This window comes from Hippocampus comes, unplaced genomic scaffold (genome assembly GCF_001891065.2).
Source record: "Hippocampus comes isolate QL1 unplaced genomic scaffold, H_comes_QL1_v1.1 scaffold83, whole genome shotgun sequence".
Taxonomy (NCBI): Eukaryota; Metazoa; Chordata; class Actinopteri; order Syngnathiformes; family Syngnathidae; genus Hippocampus; species Hippocampus comes.
Window position 1 is genome coordinate 1,845,013 of NW_017805281.1, and position 19,971 is coordinate 1,864,983.

General features: G+C 43.0%; 1 protein-coding gene and 1 long non-coding RNA gene across 11 annotated transcripts in view; one reads left to right on the forward strand and one right to left on the reverse strand.

The window, feature by feature from the left end:
* The window catches only part of LOC109516646 (uncharacterized), a 22,654-nt gene extending 3,442 nt beyond the window's left edge, over positions 1-19,212 (reverse strand). The window contains exons 1-20 of one of the 10 annotated variants that reach the window (XR_002168380.1): positions 18,888-19,210; positions 17,937-18,156; positions 17,824-17,862; positions 17,695-17,754; positions 17,262-17,315; positions 16,366-16,425; positions 16,205-16,270; positions 15,512-15,574; positions 15,342-15,401; positions 14,594-14,635; positions 14,258-14,317; positions 14,112-14,189; positions 13,985-14,038; positions 13,887-13,910; positions 13,603-13,677; positions 13,497-13,536; positions 13,371-13,416; positions 12,072-12,486; positions 5,434-5,687; positions 4,394-4,649 (exon numbers count right to left, since the gene is read on the reverse strand). Coding sequence is in view for 8 of the 10 variants with exons in the window: in XM_019871370.1 (XP_019726929.1) it covers positions 10,411-10,896; positions 12,072-12,486; positions 13,371-13,416; positions 13,497-13,536; positions 13,603-13,677; positions 13,887-13,910; positions 13,985-14,038; positions 14,112-14,189; positions 14,258-14,317; positions 14,594-14,635; positions 15,342-15,401; positions 15,512-15,574; positions 16,205-16,270; positions 16,366-16,425; positions 17,262-17,315; positions 17,402-17,461; positions 17,531-17,569; positions 17,937-18,156; positions 18,888-18,991 (2,046 nt within the window). In the remaining 2 variants the exon portion in view is untranslated. The other 9 variants (XR_002168379.1, XM_019871375.1, XM_019871370.1 and 6 more) reach the window with 9 other exon arrangements.
* LOC109516648 (uncharacterized) lies at positions 521-3,303 on the forward strand. The gene is made up of 2 exons (XR_002168381.1): positions 521-1,911; positions 2,628-3,303. It is a non-coding gene; the product is annotated as an uncharacterized LOC109516648 (long non-coding RNA).
* Positions 19,213-19,971: the final 759 nt, after the last annotated feature.

Here is a 19,971-nt window from a genome sequence, read left to right on the forward strand (position 1 = left end):
TGTGTGTGTGTGTGTGTGTGTGTGTGTGTATATATATATATATATATATATGTGTGTGTGTGTGTATATATGTATATATGTATATATATATGTGTATATATATATATATATGTATATATATATGTGTATATATACATATATATATATATATATATATATATATATATATGAATAACAATAATGCGCAATCCGAAAATTTCTTCCTTAGTTTTCAGTACCATAACTGGTCAATATACTTCATACATGATAATTAGTTGCATAATTGACACGAACATTTATGAGTCTTTCATTTTGTGTTCAGAAAAGAAACAAGATGGGTTTCAATCAGGAGAGATTTTGACTGTACATCTCATAGACTGTCTGGTGCAGCCTACCTCCTTATCTGAAGCAAAAATATATCCAATTCCGTCAAAAATGGTCTTTCTGAAGAAACGGGTCTTCTTTACAGGTGAAAATTATTGGTTGCCTTTTGGATCCTCTCTTTTATGGGTGCTACATGGGGCGGAGACAGAGCCTGCAAAAAATATACTCCCACTGTGTCATTCTTCAACAATGTCCAATCAAAATACTCACTCTGATGTAATGTGCTAAGGTAAATGCCACTGAATGAAAAGATATTTTGCTTGATAATACATCAATTCTTCACACACTTTGTGCATGCATGCAGTTCAGTATTTAATGTACTCAGAAAACATGTACAAGATACGACATGTGGGGGTTAACTCATACCATAATTTATTCAAAACAAAATGAAGCATCCCAAATGGTGTTGGTGTATGCAACATTTTGAAAATCAGTTACATGGCTTGTGGAAAAGTTTCCAAACTGACAGAATTATAATGGCTGTGCGAACGGATTTGTCCCGAAACAAATTGGGGTAAGGAACAAGTTCGTGACTGCAAATAAATACACCTGCACCCCCCTCGCCCCTGTGTTCTTCCCCACAAGATCATTTCACAAAGCTCTTGCCACTTGGTGAACACTGACGCATACCTGGGACATCCTGCGGTTCTTCAAGAAATCCAAATCTATCACATTACCATATGGATTATACTTACATTTTTCAGCGGGTATACCAGTAAATGGGACAAACGTATCATACATGCGTACAAAGGAAAATCAGATTTTAAAGGGCAATTTTCAGACTGCACATAACACATAAATGCTTTTTTTAATGGCACAGGATTTGATAAAAAACAAAAAAACAATGGACCTACTGTCCCATTTTATCTTTTCAAAAACTGGTAGATGGGGTGTGACTCTCGTGATTCATCTTTCCGATGAAGTGAACGTCTCTGCAAATGGATTTGTTTGGACAAGGCAAGGTTATCTAAACAAGTAAAACGAGATAAACACTCACACGCAAGAATTTCGCATATTCCAAAGCAAATGAGGAAATAAAAAAGTAGCTTCATGAAAGTATTGAAAGAACGTATTGCACAAGAACAACATTTGGGGAAAATTTTATCATAAAAAGGCTTTAAATGACCTTCGTCATAGGTATGTAGGGGCGGGGAAGCAGTTTTTAAAGCTGGATTTGCAAGCACGTACAAGTTGGAGGTGACTTTCCTTCTGTTGGCAACTTTTTCCATTTGCATGCAGCGTCACAGCTAAATGCCTCTTCACCATGTTTGCTTTGAACTCTGACCTCCAGGAGATACATGTTGAAATGGACATAACTCAAAGAATATTTCCTGCGAAACAATGCGATTTTTGTTGCTGCCTTTCAATAGAAAAGTTTAGGAAGAGGACTCTTAACCATCAGTCATCACTTTCGCAATAAATTCTCTTCCTTTTCTTCCATTCTTTGTTTATCAACCACCCTGAAAATGGATCGCTCACAAAAATACGGTATAACACGACGTAGGAATATCTTCAAGACTTTGGACACTTTAATGATGCCCAAAGCGGGTGAGTTCAGCCGATCTTCAGAATTCTACAATTACGGTTGATGGAAAGGAACAGGACACGCACGCAAACACGAATGCGTGTCATGACCTCTGCTGAAGCCCTGAGGCTGGCTCACTGAACCTCTGGGATTCCATCAAACCCAAGTTAAGAATCTTCTTGGGAACCCACAATCTCAGGGAAGAGTCTTCCTTCTAGTTAGCCGTCTCTATGACAACCAAAAGTATTTGTTCTGCACTGCTCACTTGAAATTCCATTCATGATTTTTCTTTTATGAAATGATTTGATTTGCCTTCTTTGTAGTTTTACGCCGGTGTCAAGAAAGCCTCGACTTGCCTGTCATCACGCGGCTTTCGGTTAAACCTGTCGGTGGCATAAAAAAAACAAAAAAGAACGAAAAACACTCATGGTTCAATCAACAGAATGTTTTTCTTCCCAATATTTGCATTACACCCCCCCCGCCCCACACACACACACTTACAAACCAAAAAACACTCATGGTTCAATCAACAGATTTTTTTTCTTCCCAATATTTGCATTACACCCCCCCCCGCCCCACACACACACACTTACAAACCGTGCAAGCCTTTAAAAGTAATATTTGTGATCATCAACAGCTATAACTGCTTTTCTAAAAACAGAAACATGACAGTGAAGGAGTTTTTTTTCGAATCCAATTGGCAATACTTGCAATGTCACCTTTCCCGTTTCACCATCAGTGTCGTCCTGCGTCATCTCTGACCCTGCTGATGTGGTGTTGTCACAAACACAAACATGCCCTCCCATTTCCCCAACAGATAAGGGGAAAAAAAATAAATAAACGGACCATAGATTCCTCCTTGCCACATTCCTGAAGAATCAGAGGTAAGGTAGAAGACCAGTTCTGGCTCAAGAGCATCCCTTCTCCAATCTCACGTACGAGTTCACAACTATACTTGACGGCTTCAAATGAGAGTGAAAAGGGAACACGGTTAATCCTCTGAAACATTTGATCCATGAGCAGTCAAACAAAACCAAAAGACATTGTGTTGACTTAAGGCATTAAAAGACTAGATTTTAATGAGTGAAAAGGTAATTAACATTCCCCGTTTGAAAGGGAAAATGGCATCTTGCATCAAACAAAATATCACGTGACTTAATAGTCACGGTGGAGTTTGTTCTGAAAGTTTTTTTTTTTTGGGTCCTATTCCTTTGTCGCTGGATAGTTTTTGAAACATGATTAACATCTAAAACATGTCGTGTGACATCTGCATAAACTGGTTTAATCACACACAAGTTCGGATCAAATCGGAATTTATGGGTCATTTCCATGAAGGCATTGTGGCAGACTACTAAGATGTCATGATTATCTTTCACCTGAACAAGTCGCTGATTATTTCTCTTTCTTAAAAAAAAAAAAAAGTGGCTGACAACCCGTCCAAGGTGTACCTCGCCTCTCGTTGGCTGGGCACGTCCACTCCAGATCAACCCAATGCAAATCTACCGAGGACAAGCGCGATGGAAGATTGAATGAAAAATGTCAATCCTCCAAACCGTTCGTTTCTTTACTAAGCCAGTCAGGTTTTCCAAGGTGTCAAATTGTAACTTCATGAATGACCCTCGTCATTTCTGTTTACGGTTGAGAAATCTGAAATTCTGCCAATTCTTTTTTTTGTCAAGAAAAATCTTTTTTGGGACAGTTCACACGAACCTGGGAAGTCCGCAGGTGACTAAGAGGCAAAGTACAGAGGCAACTTCCTGAAGCAATTAACAGGGAGGGAGCTCCCAAAATGATTGCATTTGGATTGAAGGGAATCGCCAAAGCAGAGTGACAAGATGCAAGGACTGTCTCTTAAAAACCCTCTCAATTTCCTTTTAGTTATCCGCTTCGGAATATATGAAACATGTTTGAAGATCAGTATTGAACGTGTGGGCCAAAACTGAGAACGATTTAGTTGTGTTTTGTTGCGATGTAGCATCAAGCTCTTTCACCTTCTCAGCACCTGCTAGCATATTTTTAGTCGTCATATCTGCCGTGATTTGAGTTCTTGAGTCAGTGTTTTATGTTGGACTTTGTATTTTATATCTCACTGCACAATCTGTCTTTCATGAGTCAAATCTCACACCTCAGAATTCACAAAAGGTAAAAGTTAGCAGCCGCTAATGCAGCTACTAGCTTGCGCGACTTCTAAGCAGTTGTGGCTGGACAAAGCAAGACCGCGACCATGACGTGTAACTATTTAAACACATTACAAGTACCGAATATTACGTCAGAATGCTTTAATGGCTCAGAGGCACAAGTCGGCGTCTAGCTCTTAACACACACAAAGCGAGAAGAACCAACAGAAAAATTTGAGTCGACATTAAAACATGAGTGCAGTTGTTAAATTTCTACTAAAGAAGTGAATGACCATGAAATGTGCTTTTGTGTGGAAGTTTCATCATTCTTATGCCCACGAGTATTATTGATGAGAATTGTGAATTCAAAAGCAAGACAAGTCAAGTCTCTCTTGTGCAAGTTTGTAATGATAAATTATCAAATATGGACGTATATCAATTTATACAAGACTGAATGTGGATTATTTCAATTGGATCACTTCCATCATAATCAAATAAAAACATCTTGAAAATAAAAGCTGCCTTCCAAAAGGAGACAGTGAGCCGAAATGGAGCAAGAAAAAATAAAAACCATTGAGATGTTAGGTGCACTTGAGACTTTCACAGTGCAAGCACAGCCAGCAGAGCCACCGTGATAAGCAGAGCTGCAAGAGGACCAGAGGGGAAGGGAAAATAACAATTTGTCAAAAAAAGAAAAAAAAAGCCAATAACACTCTGGATTACCGTATTTTCCGCACTATTCCAAGTATAAGGCGCACCTTCAATGAATGGCCTATTTTAAAACTGTTTTCATACATAGGGTGCACCGCATTATAAGGCGCACAGAAGCTACAATCGTGGCTGAGGTTGCGTTATCCATCCACTAGATCAGGGGTGTCTAACTCATTTTTGTCACGGGCCACATTAAAGTTATCATTTCCCTTGGAGGGCCGTTATGGCTGCGAAACCATATAAAGAAGTCATGAAGACTGGTTTATTCAAGTTACTGTGGTGAGGGTTTTGGTAACAAGAAAAATTACAATAGCTCTCTTATATATTTCATGTGAGAAATTGAAATTTTGGTCTAAATATTAGCAAGCATGACAGAAGCCGACATGTTTGATTTGCTTTCACGGGCCACATAAAATGATGTGGCGGGCTAGATCTGGCCCCCAGGCCTCGAGTCCGACATCGTTGCACTAGCTTGACCGTCGCGAAAGGGAATACAACACAATACAGCTTTATTTCTATTGAGCTTTCACAACCGCTGCACCTGGAACAAATCGCTTTCCAGAACCTTCAAAATACTATGTCCAAGAAATCAGAATATTGATCCACATATAAGGTGCATCGGATTATAAAGCGCACTGTCGGCTTTTGAGAAAATTGAATGCTTTTAGCTGCGCCTTGTAGTGCGGAAAATACGGTACTTGGGTTTCTTGAGCTCACCTTTTGTAAGGGAGTGATTCTGCTGGTGGCTGGCGCGGCTTGTGGTGGCAACCGGCGGCACGGTTGGGGGAGCTGAGTCATCCTGGTCGCCTGAGCCGTCGTCGTCATCCTGGTCGCCTGAGCCATTGTCGTCGTCCTGGTCGCCTGAGCCGTCATCAGCCGGGTCATCTTGGCCATAGGCAGCCATAAACACGCCAGCCAATAACAAAATGAAGACCAATTTTGGGGACATTGGTTCCAAAACGCTGTCAGAACTGATGGAAGAAAATTATGAGACAAATTTGTTTGTCATTGAATTTTGACAACACAAGACTGAAATAAAAATCTATGTTCCAATTATGCAGTTTAAAAAAAAAAATATATATATATATATATAACTACAAAGTAGCAAGTAGAATTTACAAGAAACGAGACATTTTGTCAATTCCTTTAAAGTTTGTTAAATCTTGATTACAGTGATCACCCAAAAGTTTAGTCATTTGCAAAATCACCGTTGGTCAAAATGCTTTACGTACCACAATTGGTCGTGTGATTGACACGAAAGGCTACATTGCTGGTACACGCTAACATTTGGGAGTCTTTGTTGGATTGCATACCGGTGAGAAATAAAATGAGACTTAATCAGTACAGATTTGGACTGTGCTGATCGTAGACTGTATGGCGTGACCTACCTCCAGATTTGAAGCAAAAATACGTGCAAGTTCCGTTGAGAATGCCCGGCGAAAATTATCGTTTTCCGTTGGCATTCTTTTTTATATTGATGCTACATGGGGCGGAGTTATGGATTGACAGTGACCCCTCACTTATCGCGCTTAATGGGGACCGGGACCCGGCCGCGAAAAGTGAAAAACCGCGAAGGAGGGTTTGTCCCCCCCTCCCCTCGTAAGAAGTTTTGTGTGTGTATACATGGGTACCAGCATGTTTAAAATATGCAAACAACAGTGTGACGAAACACAAGGGGCAATGCTGGGGGGGGGCTACGAAGATGCGCAGCCAATCAGCTCACGGGGTAAATATACTTGTGCCGTGATTGGTCGACGTCACGCCGGGGAACCAATCATGTGTACAGGCATGAACAAAACCTCTGCGTCATCCGGCATTTTTTTTCTCAATATCGTACTCTTGGGGGAAAAAAAACAAACAAACAAAACGCGATGTCCCGAAGCTGCGATAAATGAAGTGCGACATAGCGAGAGATCACTGTAAACGCCATCATGGCCTACCCAAAAAAAATAAACAAAAAAATTTACTCCGATTATGTTGTTCTTCAACAATGTCTATTCAACACAGTGAAATATTTTTTCTTTTGTAATGTGCTGAGGTAAATGCCACGGAATTGAAATTGAGATAGTTTTCTGAATATAATAATACATCAATTCTCCACACGTTTCGTGCATGCATGATGTTCAGTATTTAATATACTCACAAAACAAAACGCGTGCAATACAACATTTGTCGGGTAACTAATCCCGTAATTTATGGACAACAAAATTAATCACCCAAAATGGTTTTGGTGTACGGGCATATTTTCATCAAATACATCCACAGTTTTGAAAATTACTCATTTTGCATTGACATTTATTAGTTCCGATGAGGCTTGTGGAAAAGGTGAACATAACTTTAATTCCAGTATGATATGTAATATGGCCGTGCGAACAGATTTGTCCCATTCGTCTGGATAATGCTTACATTTTTCAGCGTGGATACCAGCAAATGCGTACAAGCATACAATACATGCGTACAAAGGAAAATCAGCGTTTAAAGGGCAATTTTCAGACTGCATATAACATACAAATGTTTTTTAATGGCACAGGATTTGAAAAAAAAAAAAACAAAAACAAAAAAAAAAACAATGGACTTACTGTCCCATTTTATCTTTTCTTTAACTGGTAGATGAGGTGTGACTCAGGTCAAACAGGTCTTGTGATTTATCTTATCGAAAAGGTGAACGTAGCCCCAAATGGATTTGTTTGAACTAGGCAAGGCTATCAAAAAAAGAAAATACACACACACACTCACACACAAATTTTAGATATTCAAAAGCAAACAAGGAAATAAAACGTAGCTTCATAAAGATATTAAAAGAATGTGCCGCACAAGAACAAGATTTGGAGTATGGGGCTGTATTTGCAAGCATGTACAAGTTTGAGGTTAATTAAAGGAATTAACCTCAAAGTTGTACACTGTTGGCAGCTTATGCCATTTGCATGCAATATAACAGCTAAATGCTTATTCACCATGTTTGAGCTCTGAGCTCCACCGGATGCATGTTGAAATGGATGCATGTACAAAGGGCTGGTGATTGAATTTTTTTTTTGTACATTTTTTAGAACATATTTTTACGGAATTTCAAATCTCGTCAATGTTGTCACAGCCAACTATTAGAGACGCAACTTTGAAAGTACGATGACAGGTGGCTGCCTTCCTTGCAGGAAAAACTGTCTACCGTGCAAAATGATTTTTAAAATGTTCTTTTATTTTATTTTTTTTAATAAAAGTTGATAAGTAAAGCATAATGTGAGTAATTTGAACGGTTTACGACCAGGGTGCCACCTCTGCTGAAGCCCTGAGATCAAACCCAAGAGTCACTGCATTTGAGCCATTTGAAGTTTCTTGGGAAACCAGAATCTCTCAGAATGTCAGTGGCATTAAAAAACCAAAAAAAACCCAAAATAAACACACCCGTGGTTGAATTAACAGTTGTGTTGATTAAACATTTCTTCTTCTTCACAATATTCGCATTACCCCTACACTATCAGATTACAAACCAAGCATGTTAAAATGAATATTTGTGATCATCAACAGTAATAGCTCCATTTCTAAAGATAGAAACATGACTCGATGTTTTTTTTTTCAAATACATTTGGCCAAATTGAAATGTCGCCTTTCCCGTTTCTCCATGAGTGTCATATCCTGCGTCATTCGACCCTGTCTAAAAGCTGATGTGTTGTCACAGACACAAAAATGCCCTCCCACTTCCCTGACAGATCAGAAAAAAAACAACGGACCCAAGATTGCGCCTTGCCACATTCCTGATGAATCAGAGGCAAGGCAGAAGACCAGTTCTGGCTCAAGAGCATCCCTTCTCCATGTTCACGTGATAGTTCAAAACTATACTTGATGGCTCCAAATAAGATTGAAAAGGAAAACCGGTGAGCCAAAACGTAATTAACATTCCCAGTTGAAAGAGAAAATGGCAGCATAACTTCAAACAGTTTCCACAGTTTTTGTGCAGCTAACAAACAGTCATGGTTCAGTTTGTGTGAATTCTTCAGTTTTTTTCTCCTCTTCCTTTGTAGCTCGATAATTTCTGAAACATGATTGCCAAGACTAGGAACAATTGAGTCGTGAATTGTTGCAATGTCGGATTAAACTCTTCTTCACCTTTTCAATTGTCCGGATTTTTTAGGGTGTGACTAAAACTGGTCCCAGTGACACGCTTAGGTTCCTGGCATGAATCAGTTCGCCCACAATGGAAGCAACGAGAGCCGTAGTTCCGTCTGCGGCTATCCGTCGCAAGAACAAGTTGCTTAATTGTAAAACCTTGACTCATTTCAACCACTACGGTGTTTAGTTATCTAACTATATCTACAACCCCCAAAAACGCATGTTCCCCGAAAGTGTTATGCCAGAGCAAACAGATGATGAGTTGGATATAGCTTCACTGCGCAACTAGCGACAGGTAGCTATGAGCTACCAGTTGGCTCGGGGACCGACTGGTCCGTCCACTAGTCCACGGCCACGCTCCATGGTCTGCACATCTAGTACTTGTAACAATCATAACTTAAAATTAAAATACTCCCTGCCGGAGACGCACAAACATTGGAATGCGCCAAGCTGAGAATCGGTTTGGGAGAAACGAACGTTATCACACTTCGTGCCTCGGTACCGCCCTTCTGATGGTATAAAAATGATGCGATTCTCTTCCTGCTTCGCACTCGTGACCCGCAGCCATTGTCTGTAATTCACTGATGCCCAGCATATTCTGTTATTAAAAGCTTCGAAGACATTGTTCATCGATTCCAGCCTCTGTTTGAAGAACCAACATTATCCTCGTCCGAAATTCAACGAACACACGGAGGAAAGAAGGCCACTTTCCTCCAACAATCCACACAACAGAGACACCTGGGGGTGAAGTTAAACGTTTTATTACTTTGGCTAGCCGGCAAGCAAACAAGCTAGCAAGCTAAGGATCCAACAAGCTCGCCGGGCCGCAGAAAATTCTTCCAGGACATCTCCAGCTCGCTCGGTGTTGTGTGTGGATCCCCACATAACAGAGACAGTTAAAGCAAAGTAAACCGTTTATTTTGTTTGAGAGCCCGCAAGCTAACAACTTAGCAAGCTAACAAGTTGGCTCCACCGTGCCAGTATTTGAGGAGCGCATTCAGTCATTTGGGGGCATTACATAACAGAAATGCTTTGCCATTTACTAACCACAGCATCACACCCTTTTCAGCCTGCAGATGATGTGACACTTGGGCACAAACCAGTGTATTTGATTGACAGGTGAAGAACGAGCACAGCATGTTTTCTACACGTTCAGTGAACACGCCCGCACTTTCCGACAGTTGGAATGCAGGCCTGATTTTTCATGACTGGAACCTGATTTTCTATATGGCAATTTTATTTTCAATTTGGCAGGCTTGTTAACAATATTCTCTTTTGTGTCTGATTTACAAGACTTTTTTTTTTGGTCACTTTCCAGTACCTTTAAAAATAAGGTACATGTACAAAAATCAGCCTTAACCATTACTCCAAAAACCCCATGAGGAAACGTATGTCAGCTTCACACTTAGGAAATATGTTGCTGGGCAAAGGTAATGCTAAATTCTAAGCTAGCGGACTTAGTGTAACCATGACAATGAGAAGAGGTCAGAAATCTGACGGTTTTATTGAAAGAAACTAAAAATCAGTTCTTCGCTTCACAAGACAAAGATTGCATATGGTACAAAGCGTGGCGGCTGTAGCCAGGGGTCATCACTCCTCCAGCTCGATAAGTTTCTTTAGCTCTGACTTGATGCGTTCATCGTCCTCATCCTCATCGTCCTCTTCCTCCACCTGGATGCCGTCCATGGTCTTCTGGAGCTCTTCCTTGATGCGGTTGAGCTCCAGGAGCCCGTCCTGCAGGTCCTTGCAAACCTCTCGGATCTTGGCGGCAAACTCCGTCTTGGCGCCCTTCCGCAGTTCTACCGAGTCCTTGGCCAAGAAGAAGATATCGAGCGCCAGGAAGAGTCCGGACATGACCCCGGTGGTGACGCTCATGACCTGAGCGGCTTTGGCGGCGCCCCCCGCCACACTGAGAACCTGGACCGTGTTGATCAGGCTCTCCGTGTTGATGACCAAAGCCTTGCCTGCCCGGCCGCCCTCCTTCATGACGTGTTTGACGTTCTGGTTCAGATGCTTCTGGGAGATGCTCTGGGCATACTGCTCAAAGTCCCACTCCTCGAGAGTTTCCATGCCTTCCTGGCGGGGAGGAAAGCAAAGCGCTGACCTACCCGGAGGGTCCCATCCGCACGGATTTCTTCAACTTTAGTCATTTTATTTTCTTAAAGTTATTTCTGAAAAGCTGTTAATTTAAGGCTTTCTGTTAAAGGTGATCAGGCAAATAGGATGATTTGTTTTTTCGGTTTTGGCTTGGCCTCGGACCCTGTATCCCATTAGAATAGATCCGCCACTCCACTGAACATCAGTGGAATCCACTCTCCTCATTCAGAAGCAAAACAAGAGGAATCTGCAGTCAGCTGACCCTACATGTGATCTGTTCACAAATTGGAAGTTGACACCAAGCAGAAAGTGGAAACCATCTGTGTTTAGCTTTTTTGCTCCACAGTGATATGAAGAGAAATTATGTGAGAATTTTTGCAGTAAATTTGTGTGTCATATATATATATATGTTTAGTAATAGTGTAGTGAGTGAGTATTGTCACGATACCAAAATTAGGTATTCCTGCAAAGGCTTGTTAGATAATCCCACGAGACTAATACTGACACGATACCAGTTGCTTTTAACCGTTAATGCTCGGAATTTTTTTCCTGTTTCGGAATTTGAAATGTACTCCTGTGTAAACAGTCCTAACGCACCTTGTGTCTCACGGGGAACGCAAGTGACATCAGTGTTTGCTTAAGAGCTGCGAACCACAAAAGGTTGAGTACTTTACAAACAATGAGCCACTCAATTCTCAGCATCTTCCTGTTACGTGACACGCGTGATCTGAGCGTCCTCAGCTCGCTATCGCTTTCGCACACAGTCATAGAAACTGTTTCCTGCTTTTAAAAAAATGCTGTCACTTGATCGTTCGAATACCCAATTGGCCATAGAGATTGTATTTTACAACAGCACCGAACAGTATTTACAGTTTCACATGTACCACCGGATGCGTCCAGCCTTCGTTGCTAAAATGCTTCAGTGAGTATGGGAGACGGCGAAAGCCACATCACACACAATCCTTCATTTATAAAAAACAAAAGTGAGGCGAGATGGCCGTGAAAGTGGCAAAGTACACATCCAGACTCAGATATGTATGAACTTATGTATTTAAACGGGAAGGACATAACCTAAGACAAAGAGTGTACGAGAAGATGGGCCAAAAGCTGGATAAGAAAGTAATGCTCAAAGGGCAATTTTGCAAAGAGCTCACCTGTAAGAACTGGAGACAGTCTTTGATGTCGTTCATCTCCTCCTGGTAGTCCTGGATCATCTTCTCCACTTTCTTGCGATCCGTCTTGGAATGCACCGTGTCGGTGATGTTGGCGGAGGCGGAGGTGAGGCCGCCCGCCGTGGCCACGCCGATGCCCACCGCCGTGACGATGAGCGACGTTCCGGCCGTGAACGGGGCCAGGATGAGTCCCGTGATGGTGGTGACAGAGCCGGCCACGCCGACCACCCCGCCGCCCACGCTGGCCGAGACCGTCTTCTTGTGGAAGTTGTCGGCGGCGTCGGCCAGCGCCAACAGCGCCAGGACGCGCTGCTGGAGCGATGCGCCGCGCTGGTTGAACAGGCGCACGAACAGGCGCGCCGCCATGAATACGCGGTCCGCCGCTTCTTCCACCACCCTGAGGCCCAAATAGTCATGATCAATGCTGCTTTCAACAGTCATTCGCTTTATGGCCTGGTTCTCTCACTGGGGAGGGGGTCTGCAGAATTGTGTGCACTTCATCTTCATGTCCAATCGTTTTTTGAAGCATTTTCTTAAAAAAGGTTCACTTTTGAATTCCTGTGACATTTACGGGTAGCCGTCATAGGGACGTTTAACTGCTCTTGGGATTGCAGTGAAACTGCTCTACAACGAAACCTACATGGGCGAAAATACCCCCTAGTGTGAAAAAAATCTTCATGCATTAAAACCATTCCCACTTTTCTGCTCCCCCTACGACAAAAAGTTCCCCTATTGTGTTATACGAAATCTTTTTCTTTGCCTTTGCCTCACAACGAGATTCACTACAACGAAAACAAGCCTTTCGCAAAAATCGAATCCAACCTCAGCCTACAGCGACTCCGACTGCTTAGCTCGGAAACGTCAACAGAAAACACCACAGTGGCTTACACATGCGCAGTAAGTAGTACAGGAAGTATTTGTTATTTTTAGTTTCAGACGCAGCACGAACGTTGCATCGCTAAAATGGCTACAAAAACGGACCTTTGCAGACCAAGGAGTGAAGAAAAGAAAAGCTTTAATGCTTGAAGACAGGATAAAAGTAATAGAAATGAAAGATGGAGGAAGCAAAGTAGAAGACATTATGCAAGAAACTGATGTAAGTGAAAGTGAATGCTGATCGTAAATTTTGCCATTTCTTTCCCTTTTTGTCTTTCTACGCTGGCTATGTGAAGTGTCAAGTGTATGCTCATATTTATGCACTATTGTAATAAAAATAAAGTTTGCTTTAGAAAGCAATAGGGACGCCATCGTGCCCCCCCCCCCCAAAAAAAGTCAACTTACTCTTCAGACTGGTGGTCTTGGGTGGTCTCATTCCACTCGCTCCACCCTGAGCCAAAGGCACATGATGACAAATGACGGGGGTTCCACAACGAGCTCATTTGCTTGCCATCAAATGCGCGTACGTACCGTCAACTGTTCTCCACCACGCCAGGAGTCCGTCTTCATCCTGGAAAAGAAACGTTTCCCTTTTGATATCTAGCTCGTGCACGCACTTGTATCAAAAGTGAAATACCTCCAGCGGGTCCGTGGCACTGGCGTCGTCCAACGCGGGCATGTCGACCATCTCCAGCGGTTGGATCTCCACCTCCTACCCGCCGCGCAACACAAATCACAACATGACGGGGATTTTCATTTTGGCAATGATGGAAGGGCACTTCGCGTTGCATGAAGTTGAAGCGTGACGGCGAAGTCAAAAAATATGTTCTTTCCACTTCTTTTCTAGAGGGCCGTGTTGAAAATTTGGACTTGGTATTGAAGTTGAGCGAGCGTCACGGCGTTGCGCGTCCTGTGCGTTACCTCAGTGCGGGCGTCTGAGTCCTGCTGAGTAAAAAAAATAAATAAATTAGAAGCCGTGCGCGGGACTAAAAAAGCCAAACCATGCAGTCCACTCGTACCTTTGCACCTGAGCGAAACAGTGCAGTGGGAAGAATTCTTTTGATTCTGAAGGTCTGCCAGGCAACAACAGCAAACGATTTTGTTACAAGGAGTGGCAAGGCAACATTTGGCAATTGCAAATCAAACCTTCTTTCGTTTCTTCGGCTGCTCATTCGCTCGGCTGTTCAGCTCATTGCTACTGGGCTCATCTACGTACCAAACAGACTGAGGCCGGAGAGTTAGTGCAAAGAAGCATTTGCCCATCGAAGCTACGAAGCCCGACGGCGTCTTACACGTGTCTCCGCGACGGTGTCGGCGTCTGAGCTCTCGGGGCCGGGCCACGATGCCCCGTCCTGGGGTGAACAACAACACACATTTGAATTTTACCAGAATTTCATTTTCATTCCTGCCACAAACGTTTTCCTTCCATATTTTGTAATCCACATTCAACGCAAAATTGCATTTTCGAGTTGAGACTTATTTTACAAAAAGGCTCTTCGATCAGGCCATGGTGGTATTTTTATTTTTTTTTTTGACACATAATTCCAAATGCAAGTACTTTTCAAGATGCAGATAGCAGCACTTTACATCTTAAGGTGAAACATCAAGACATCTTTGTTCACTTTTACCTGCTTCACAGATGCCACAGAGTCCGTCTCCTCGTGTGGTGTCTGCATTCCGCGCGCGCGCGCGCGCACACACACACACACACACACACACACACACACACACACACACACACACACATTTGTCCCATTGGGTGAAAAAGACATCCAAACACTTGCTTTATGATTGGTGACAATTTTTTTTTTTTTTTTGTGGTGTTAGTGGTACACTTGCCTAACTTGCGTGGGATCAGTTCCCACTCAGTGACGATGTGAATGTGGGTGTGTATAGTTGTTCGTCTCTATATGTTGCCCAGTGAGTGACTGGCGACCAGTTCAGGAGTTTATCCCCGCCTTTTGTCCAAAGTCAGCAGGGAAAGGCTCGGGCAATTTCCGCGACCCTCTTCAGGGTAAGCCGTGTTGGAAAGGGATGGATGTGTACATGTGTGCCCCATTAATGAAGAAACCAATGAAAAGGTGATTTATTTTAGGGAAATGACTAAAAGAAGTAAGCAAGACATGTGCCGCAAAAAAAAAAAAAACGGCACATTCAGGAACACGTGACTCGTCATAGATTTCCACTGTCATTTTCATTTCATGTCATTTGCTCTCACAAGCAAATTTATCTCAGATCTTACATATTCAAGGTTTGTCATCAGGGTTGGAGCTTTGCGGGTGACAAGCGGACAGACGTGTCGGACCAAGATATGATTTAAGATATGACGTTTGCCTACCACTGTCGTCATCTGAAAAAATAAATAAAAATATCTACCTCTACCGGCTTCTCGGGCAGGTTGTCCGTCAGGCTTTCTTGGCCAGGGGCGGTGTCGGGCTGGAGGAGGGGAAGAAAAAAAAAAAAAAAATCAACAGTCTGTCATTCAAACAGCAGCAAAGCAAAAGCTAATGTGCGGCTCCTCCGAGTTGACGGACGCGATCATTTACCTTTGACTGCCAGGATTTGAACGGGTTGACCTTCTGTATAACACTCGCGAGCATTCCGGGGTTCTAAATAATCAAGCAAACACAAATGAAAGCAGGGAACAGAAATTTTAAACCGGGCACCAAACAAAAGATTATTTGAATTAAAAAAAACAAACTAATCTGTCGATTCATGGATGAATTGCATAAACAACAAAACAAGTTCCCATCCCATCATGCACACATGAATTGATTCCGATATGGTTCCTGGCTTGATCAGTTGCATCCGTCGAAAAAGCAGCAAAATAGTTGATCGTTGTTTTCCAAAGTAAAAAGGGACGTTTGCAAGTGTCTAATTTTGAAAGAAGACAAAAAGTATGCTTTCAAATTGGGGAAGATTTACTGCTTTGAAGGTGAAAGTTGGAGGATTTGGACCATGGTTGAGCTTCACTGTGTTTGTTCACCGAGTCAACTAGTGGCAGCCACTCCACTTCTTGTCGCTAACCTAATTATGTTCCATGTGGGAACTTGGTAAGCCTCTAAAATATTGCAGAATAAGAAAAATATTTAAGAACACGTCCTTTCCACGACCCGCTTTTGGGTCCTGACCCACAAGTTGAGAATCTCCGATCCAAACCACTCACTGGTTATCAAACTAGTTGTGGATGAATCAATTGTTGCACTTCGCAACTGAAAAGTATCACTGTGGATGCGCACCTCTTTTCCATCCAATTCTGTCTGTTGGGTTTCTGTAGACTCCTCCTGAGGCTCCTTGTTAGCCGCCTGAAATGGAGACCAGACTTTGCATCTTCGCCAATGCAACATTTTGGCTCATTTTGACATTATTGTGCTGGGGGGGCGGAAGGGGGGGGTCGCACCTGTGCTGAAGACTTGAACGGGTTGACTTTCTGAATCATCCCTTTCAGCATTCCCGGGTTCTGCGGGATGAGACGTCACTTTTTCAAGGGAACAATTTACCATTTGGCCACAAGGGGGTAGTGTTGTTCATCCTCAACCCCGAGCGGTTCTGCTTGCTTCTAAATATTCGTGAAGGTAATTTCAAGAGGAGCTTGACTTCAGTCAACATGCTCCTGCCTTATATATTTTCAAAGGCGTAACATCATTGAGAGCTATGCCAAGTTGTGCATTTTATTCATTTTCTTCCATACTTGAGAAAACTCAAAACAACGTCGTTGGCTACTCGGAATGTCAGAATTATTTGGGTTGCTCAGTCGAGATGTCCTCAAAATGTCAGTTTGTCAAAACTCTGATTGCGGCTGGATTAGCCATGTCAGCTCGTGGACTAATTGCCAAAACGTCCACTAAGCATATTCCCATTCTCCTGCCTTACATATTTTCAAAGGCGTAACATCATTAAGAGCTATGCCAAGTTGTGCATTTTATTCATTTTCTTCCATATTTGAGAAAACTCAAAACAACGTGGTTGGCTACTCGGAATGTCAGAATTATTTAGGTTGCTCAGTCGAGATGTCCTCAAAATGTCAGTCTGTCAAAATTCTGATTGCGGCTGGATTAGCCATGTCAGCTTGTGGACTAATTGCCAAAACGTCCACTCAGCATATTCTTGTTGTGATTGGGGAGTATGAACGAGTCATCATTCCTTACTTTTTTTTTTGGGGGGGGGGGGGGGTAAAGCAGTTGAAATTGATTTCTCATTTTGTCTGCTCCTTGGGGAAGCCCTTCTCCGATCAGTTGAAAATATCCACCAATGAGCTCATACAACTTGTCACCATGCTAAGTAAGCTCTTCTGACCTGCGTGGTGTCTGTTCCCAGTTCAGGTGAATCAGCAGTAACTGCGGAAGGGGTCTGTGATAGAGGAAGTTTTTATTTTTCTTTTTTTAACGAGCCTGTACGGACAGCGCAGTACCTCAAGAGTGCACGTTTTGTCTTACCTGTGACGAAGAACTCTTGAATGGGTTGACTTTCTGCATAACACCCATCACCCGCGTCTTCTGCAAATACATGTGCCATTCATGTGTGACTTTTGTTTGGATTATTCAGCTTCACGTGTATGCACACACCTTGGACTTTGGGAGACCTGCGGCTTTGCGGTTGCTTCCCTGTGTACAAGAACGTCAGTGCATTGAAAAGGAAGGGGTCTGTGATAGAGGAGGGTTTTATTTTTATTTTTTTAACGAGCCTGTACGGACAGCGCAGTACCTCAAGAGTGCACGTTTTGTCTTACCTGTGACGAAGAACTCTTGAACGGGTTGACTTTCTGCATCACACCCATCACCCGCGTCTTCTGCAAATACATGTGCCATTCATGTGTGACTTTTGTTTGGATTATTCAGCTTCACGTGTATGCACACACCTTGGACTTTGGGAGACCTGCGGCTTTGCGGTTGCTTCCCTGTGTACAAGAACGTCAGTGCATTGAAAAGGCAGCAAGTGCCAACATGTCAGTGTTTACATTACAACACTGACCTGCTGAGTCGCAGCTGTATCCTGTGCATCAAGGTTCTGCGCCATCGACTCAGCCTGCGCCTCGGCCTCATCCTGCGGCTCAACCGTTGCACCAAATCCTGCCGGCAGGCCCCCCAACCCACTCTGGTCCGTCCCGACCTGTTTGCCGGGCCTCGGCGGCAGCGACGGAGTGGTGGCTGCTGCTGCTGCCGAGCGTTTTTCTTTCCGAAACATGTTCATGCTGAAAGGACACGTTTACCATAACAGGCATTTCAAGGGTTCGAATGAGATTGACTTCTCTGTTTTATTTAAGTGCTCAACAAGGGATTCAATGAAAACACACAAGGTTTCGTTTTGTGACTTCTTTTCAGGGCCAGAGGGAGAAACAAGAGCCCCGAAATCACTCCGCGCTCAACAGGAGATTCATTGAGAACACACAGTTTGAATGACATTTTCTGCTCAGGCCTCATTCGGTGACCGTTTCCGAAAACACAGGCAGACACCTTGAATGTTTTCACTCAATGTCTCTTTTTGAGCACACCTTTAAGAACGCGACGTGATACTGTATTGTTGTACTACAAGTCAAGTCCGCATTTAGCATGACTGATAGAAAAGAACGTCTCTCCATTCATCTTTGATGAGAGAAGTTGGCTGCGAACGGGGCCCTTGGACGGGTGGGGTTCGAAACCGTCAAACGTATGAGAAAGGTCCGCCAAAGTCCAATAAACGAAACCGAATGCTAAACTTTTTAGTAAAAGATAAGCCGAAGTAAAAGATAAGCGGCGTTTACCTTCCGCCGCGTGCCACAAACGGGAGGCGAGTCCGGAAAGCGTTAAAAAAAAAAAGCTTCCGCTCCGCACGCACGCGAGACAAAAAGAGAGACGACAAACTGGTTGGTTTGGTCACCGAGTGTCACGTTTCACGGGCAATTCCTCGTAAACGGCGACCAAACAACAAAGACGAGACGCTTACCTTGCGCCACAAGAGCGGCGAAAAGTTTCACATGTGCCCGATGGAGCGAGCTCACCTGCGTCACCTGGTCGGAATGAGATGAGATGAGTGAGATGAGATGACATGAGATGACTCGTCGTGACCTTTCTGTCCAATGCCAACAAACTCAGACGAGCTGGCGTCAATCGGCAAAAGTCAGCTCAACATCGTCATCATGTGCCAGCGATCTACTGGGAAAAAAAAACTTTCTAAAAACTTCTCAGCACCCAACCGATCACACAAAACGTGACACATCCTTCAAATATCAGTTTAATTCCTTCATGGATCACACCCAAAACACTTGTACCTCAAATCACTGAAATGGATGGAAATCCCATTCTGCTCTTGCCTCCACAAAAAAAGTAATATTTGTGGGGGGGGGGGGTTATAGCACTGAATAACATTTTACTTAAAAAAAACAGTAATGTCATAATTACAGACTTAAAAAGAAAGACAAAGTTTTTAATCACATTTTTTTGTTTAATGCACAACTTGCTGCTCGTTCTTCACCACGAGGGGGCAGTAGAGGACAGACAGACAAAATGTACTAGAGGCTTGGCTATTTTCTCGACTTCTCTTCTTCTATTGCAGTAATTAGCCATTCTTCGCAGAGGATAAATGGCTGCCCGAGAGTGTTGCTACATAATCGGTCTAATAACAATACATTTGATTTCTAACGCACTTCGTGGCAAACAAATGACCTCAAAGTGCTACAGTGCAACATTACTAGTCTACATGTTGCTGAACTGTTTGCGATTAGATACCTATACCTTAAAGGGTGCTTGTGAATATTCTCATTCATCCGGGTCGTTTCGTCGAATGGATAGCAACGGGACTGTTGTGGTGATCTTCAGAGACATATTGGACAAATGCAAAACGACCATTGTGAAGCAGTGAGGCCTCTGTCTGTCTACAAGTTGCTCCTCATTCATATTCCACCGGGTTATAAAAAGGTAGTGGAGCTACCTCAGCACCCATCGAGGACTGTAACGTTTGTTTTACATTGGGAGGCATTCATGCATCTCTTTGGAATGTGTGGTGTTGTAAGCCACCGCCTGACTTGAGC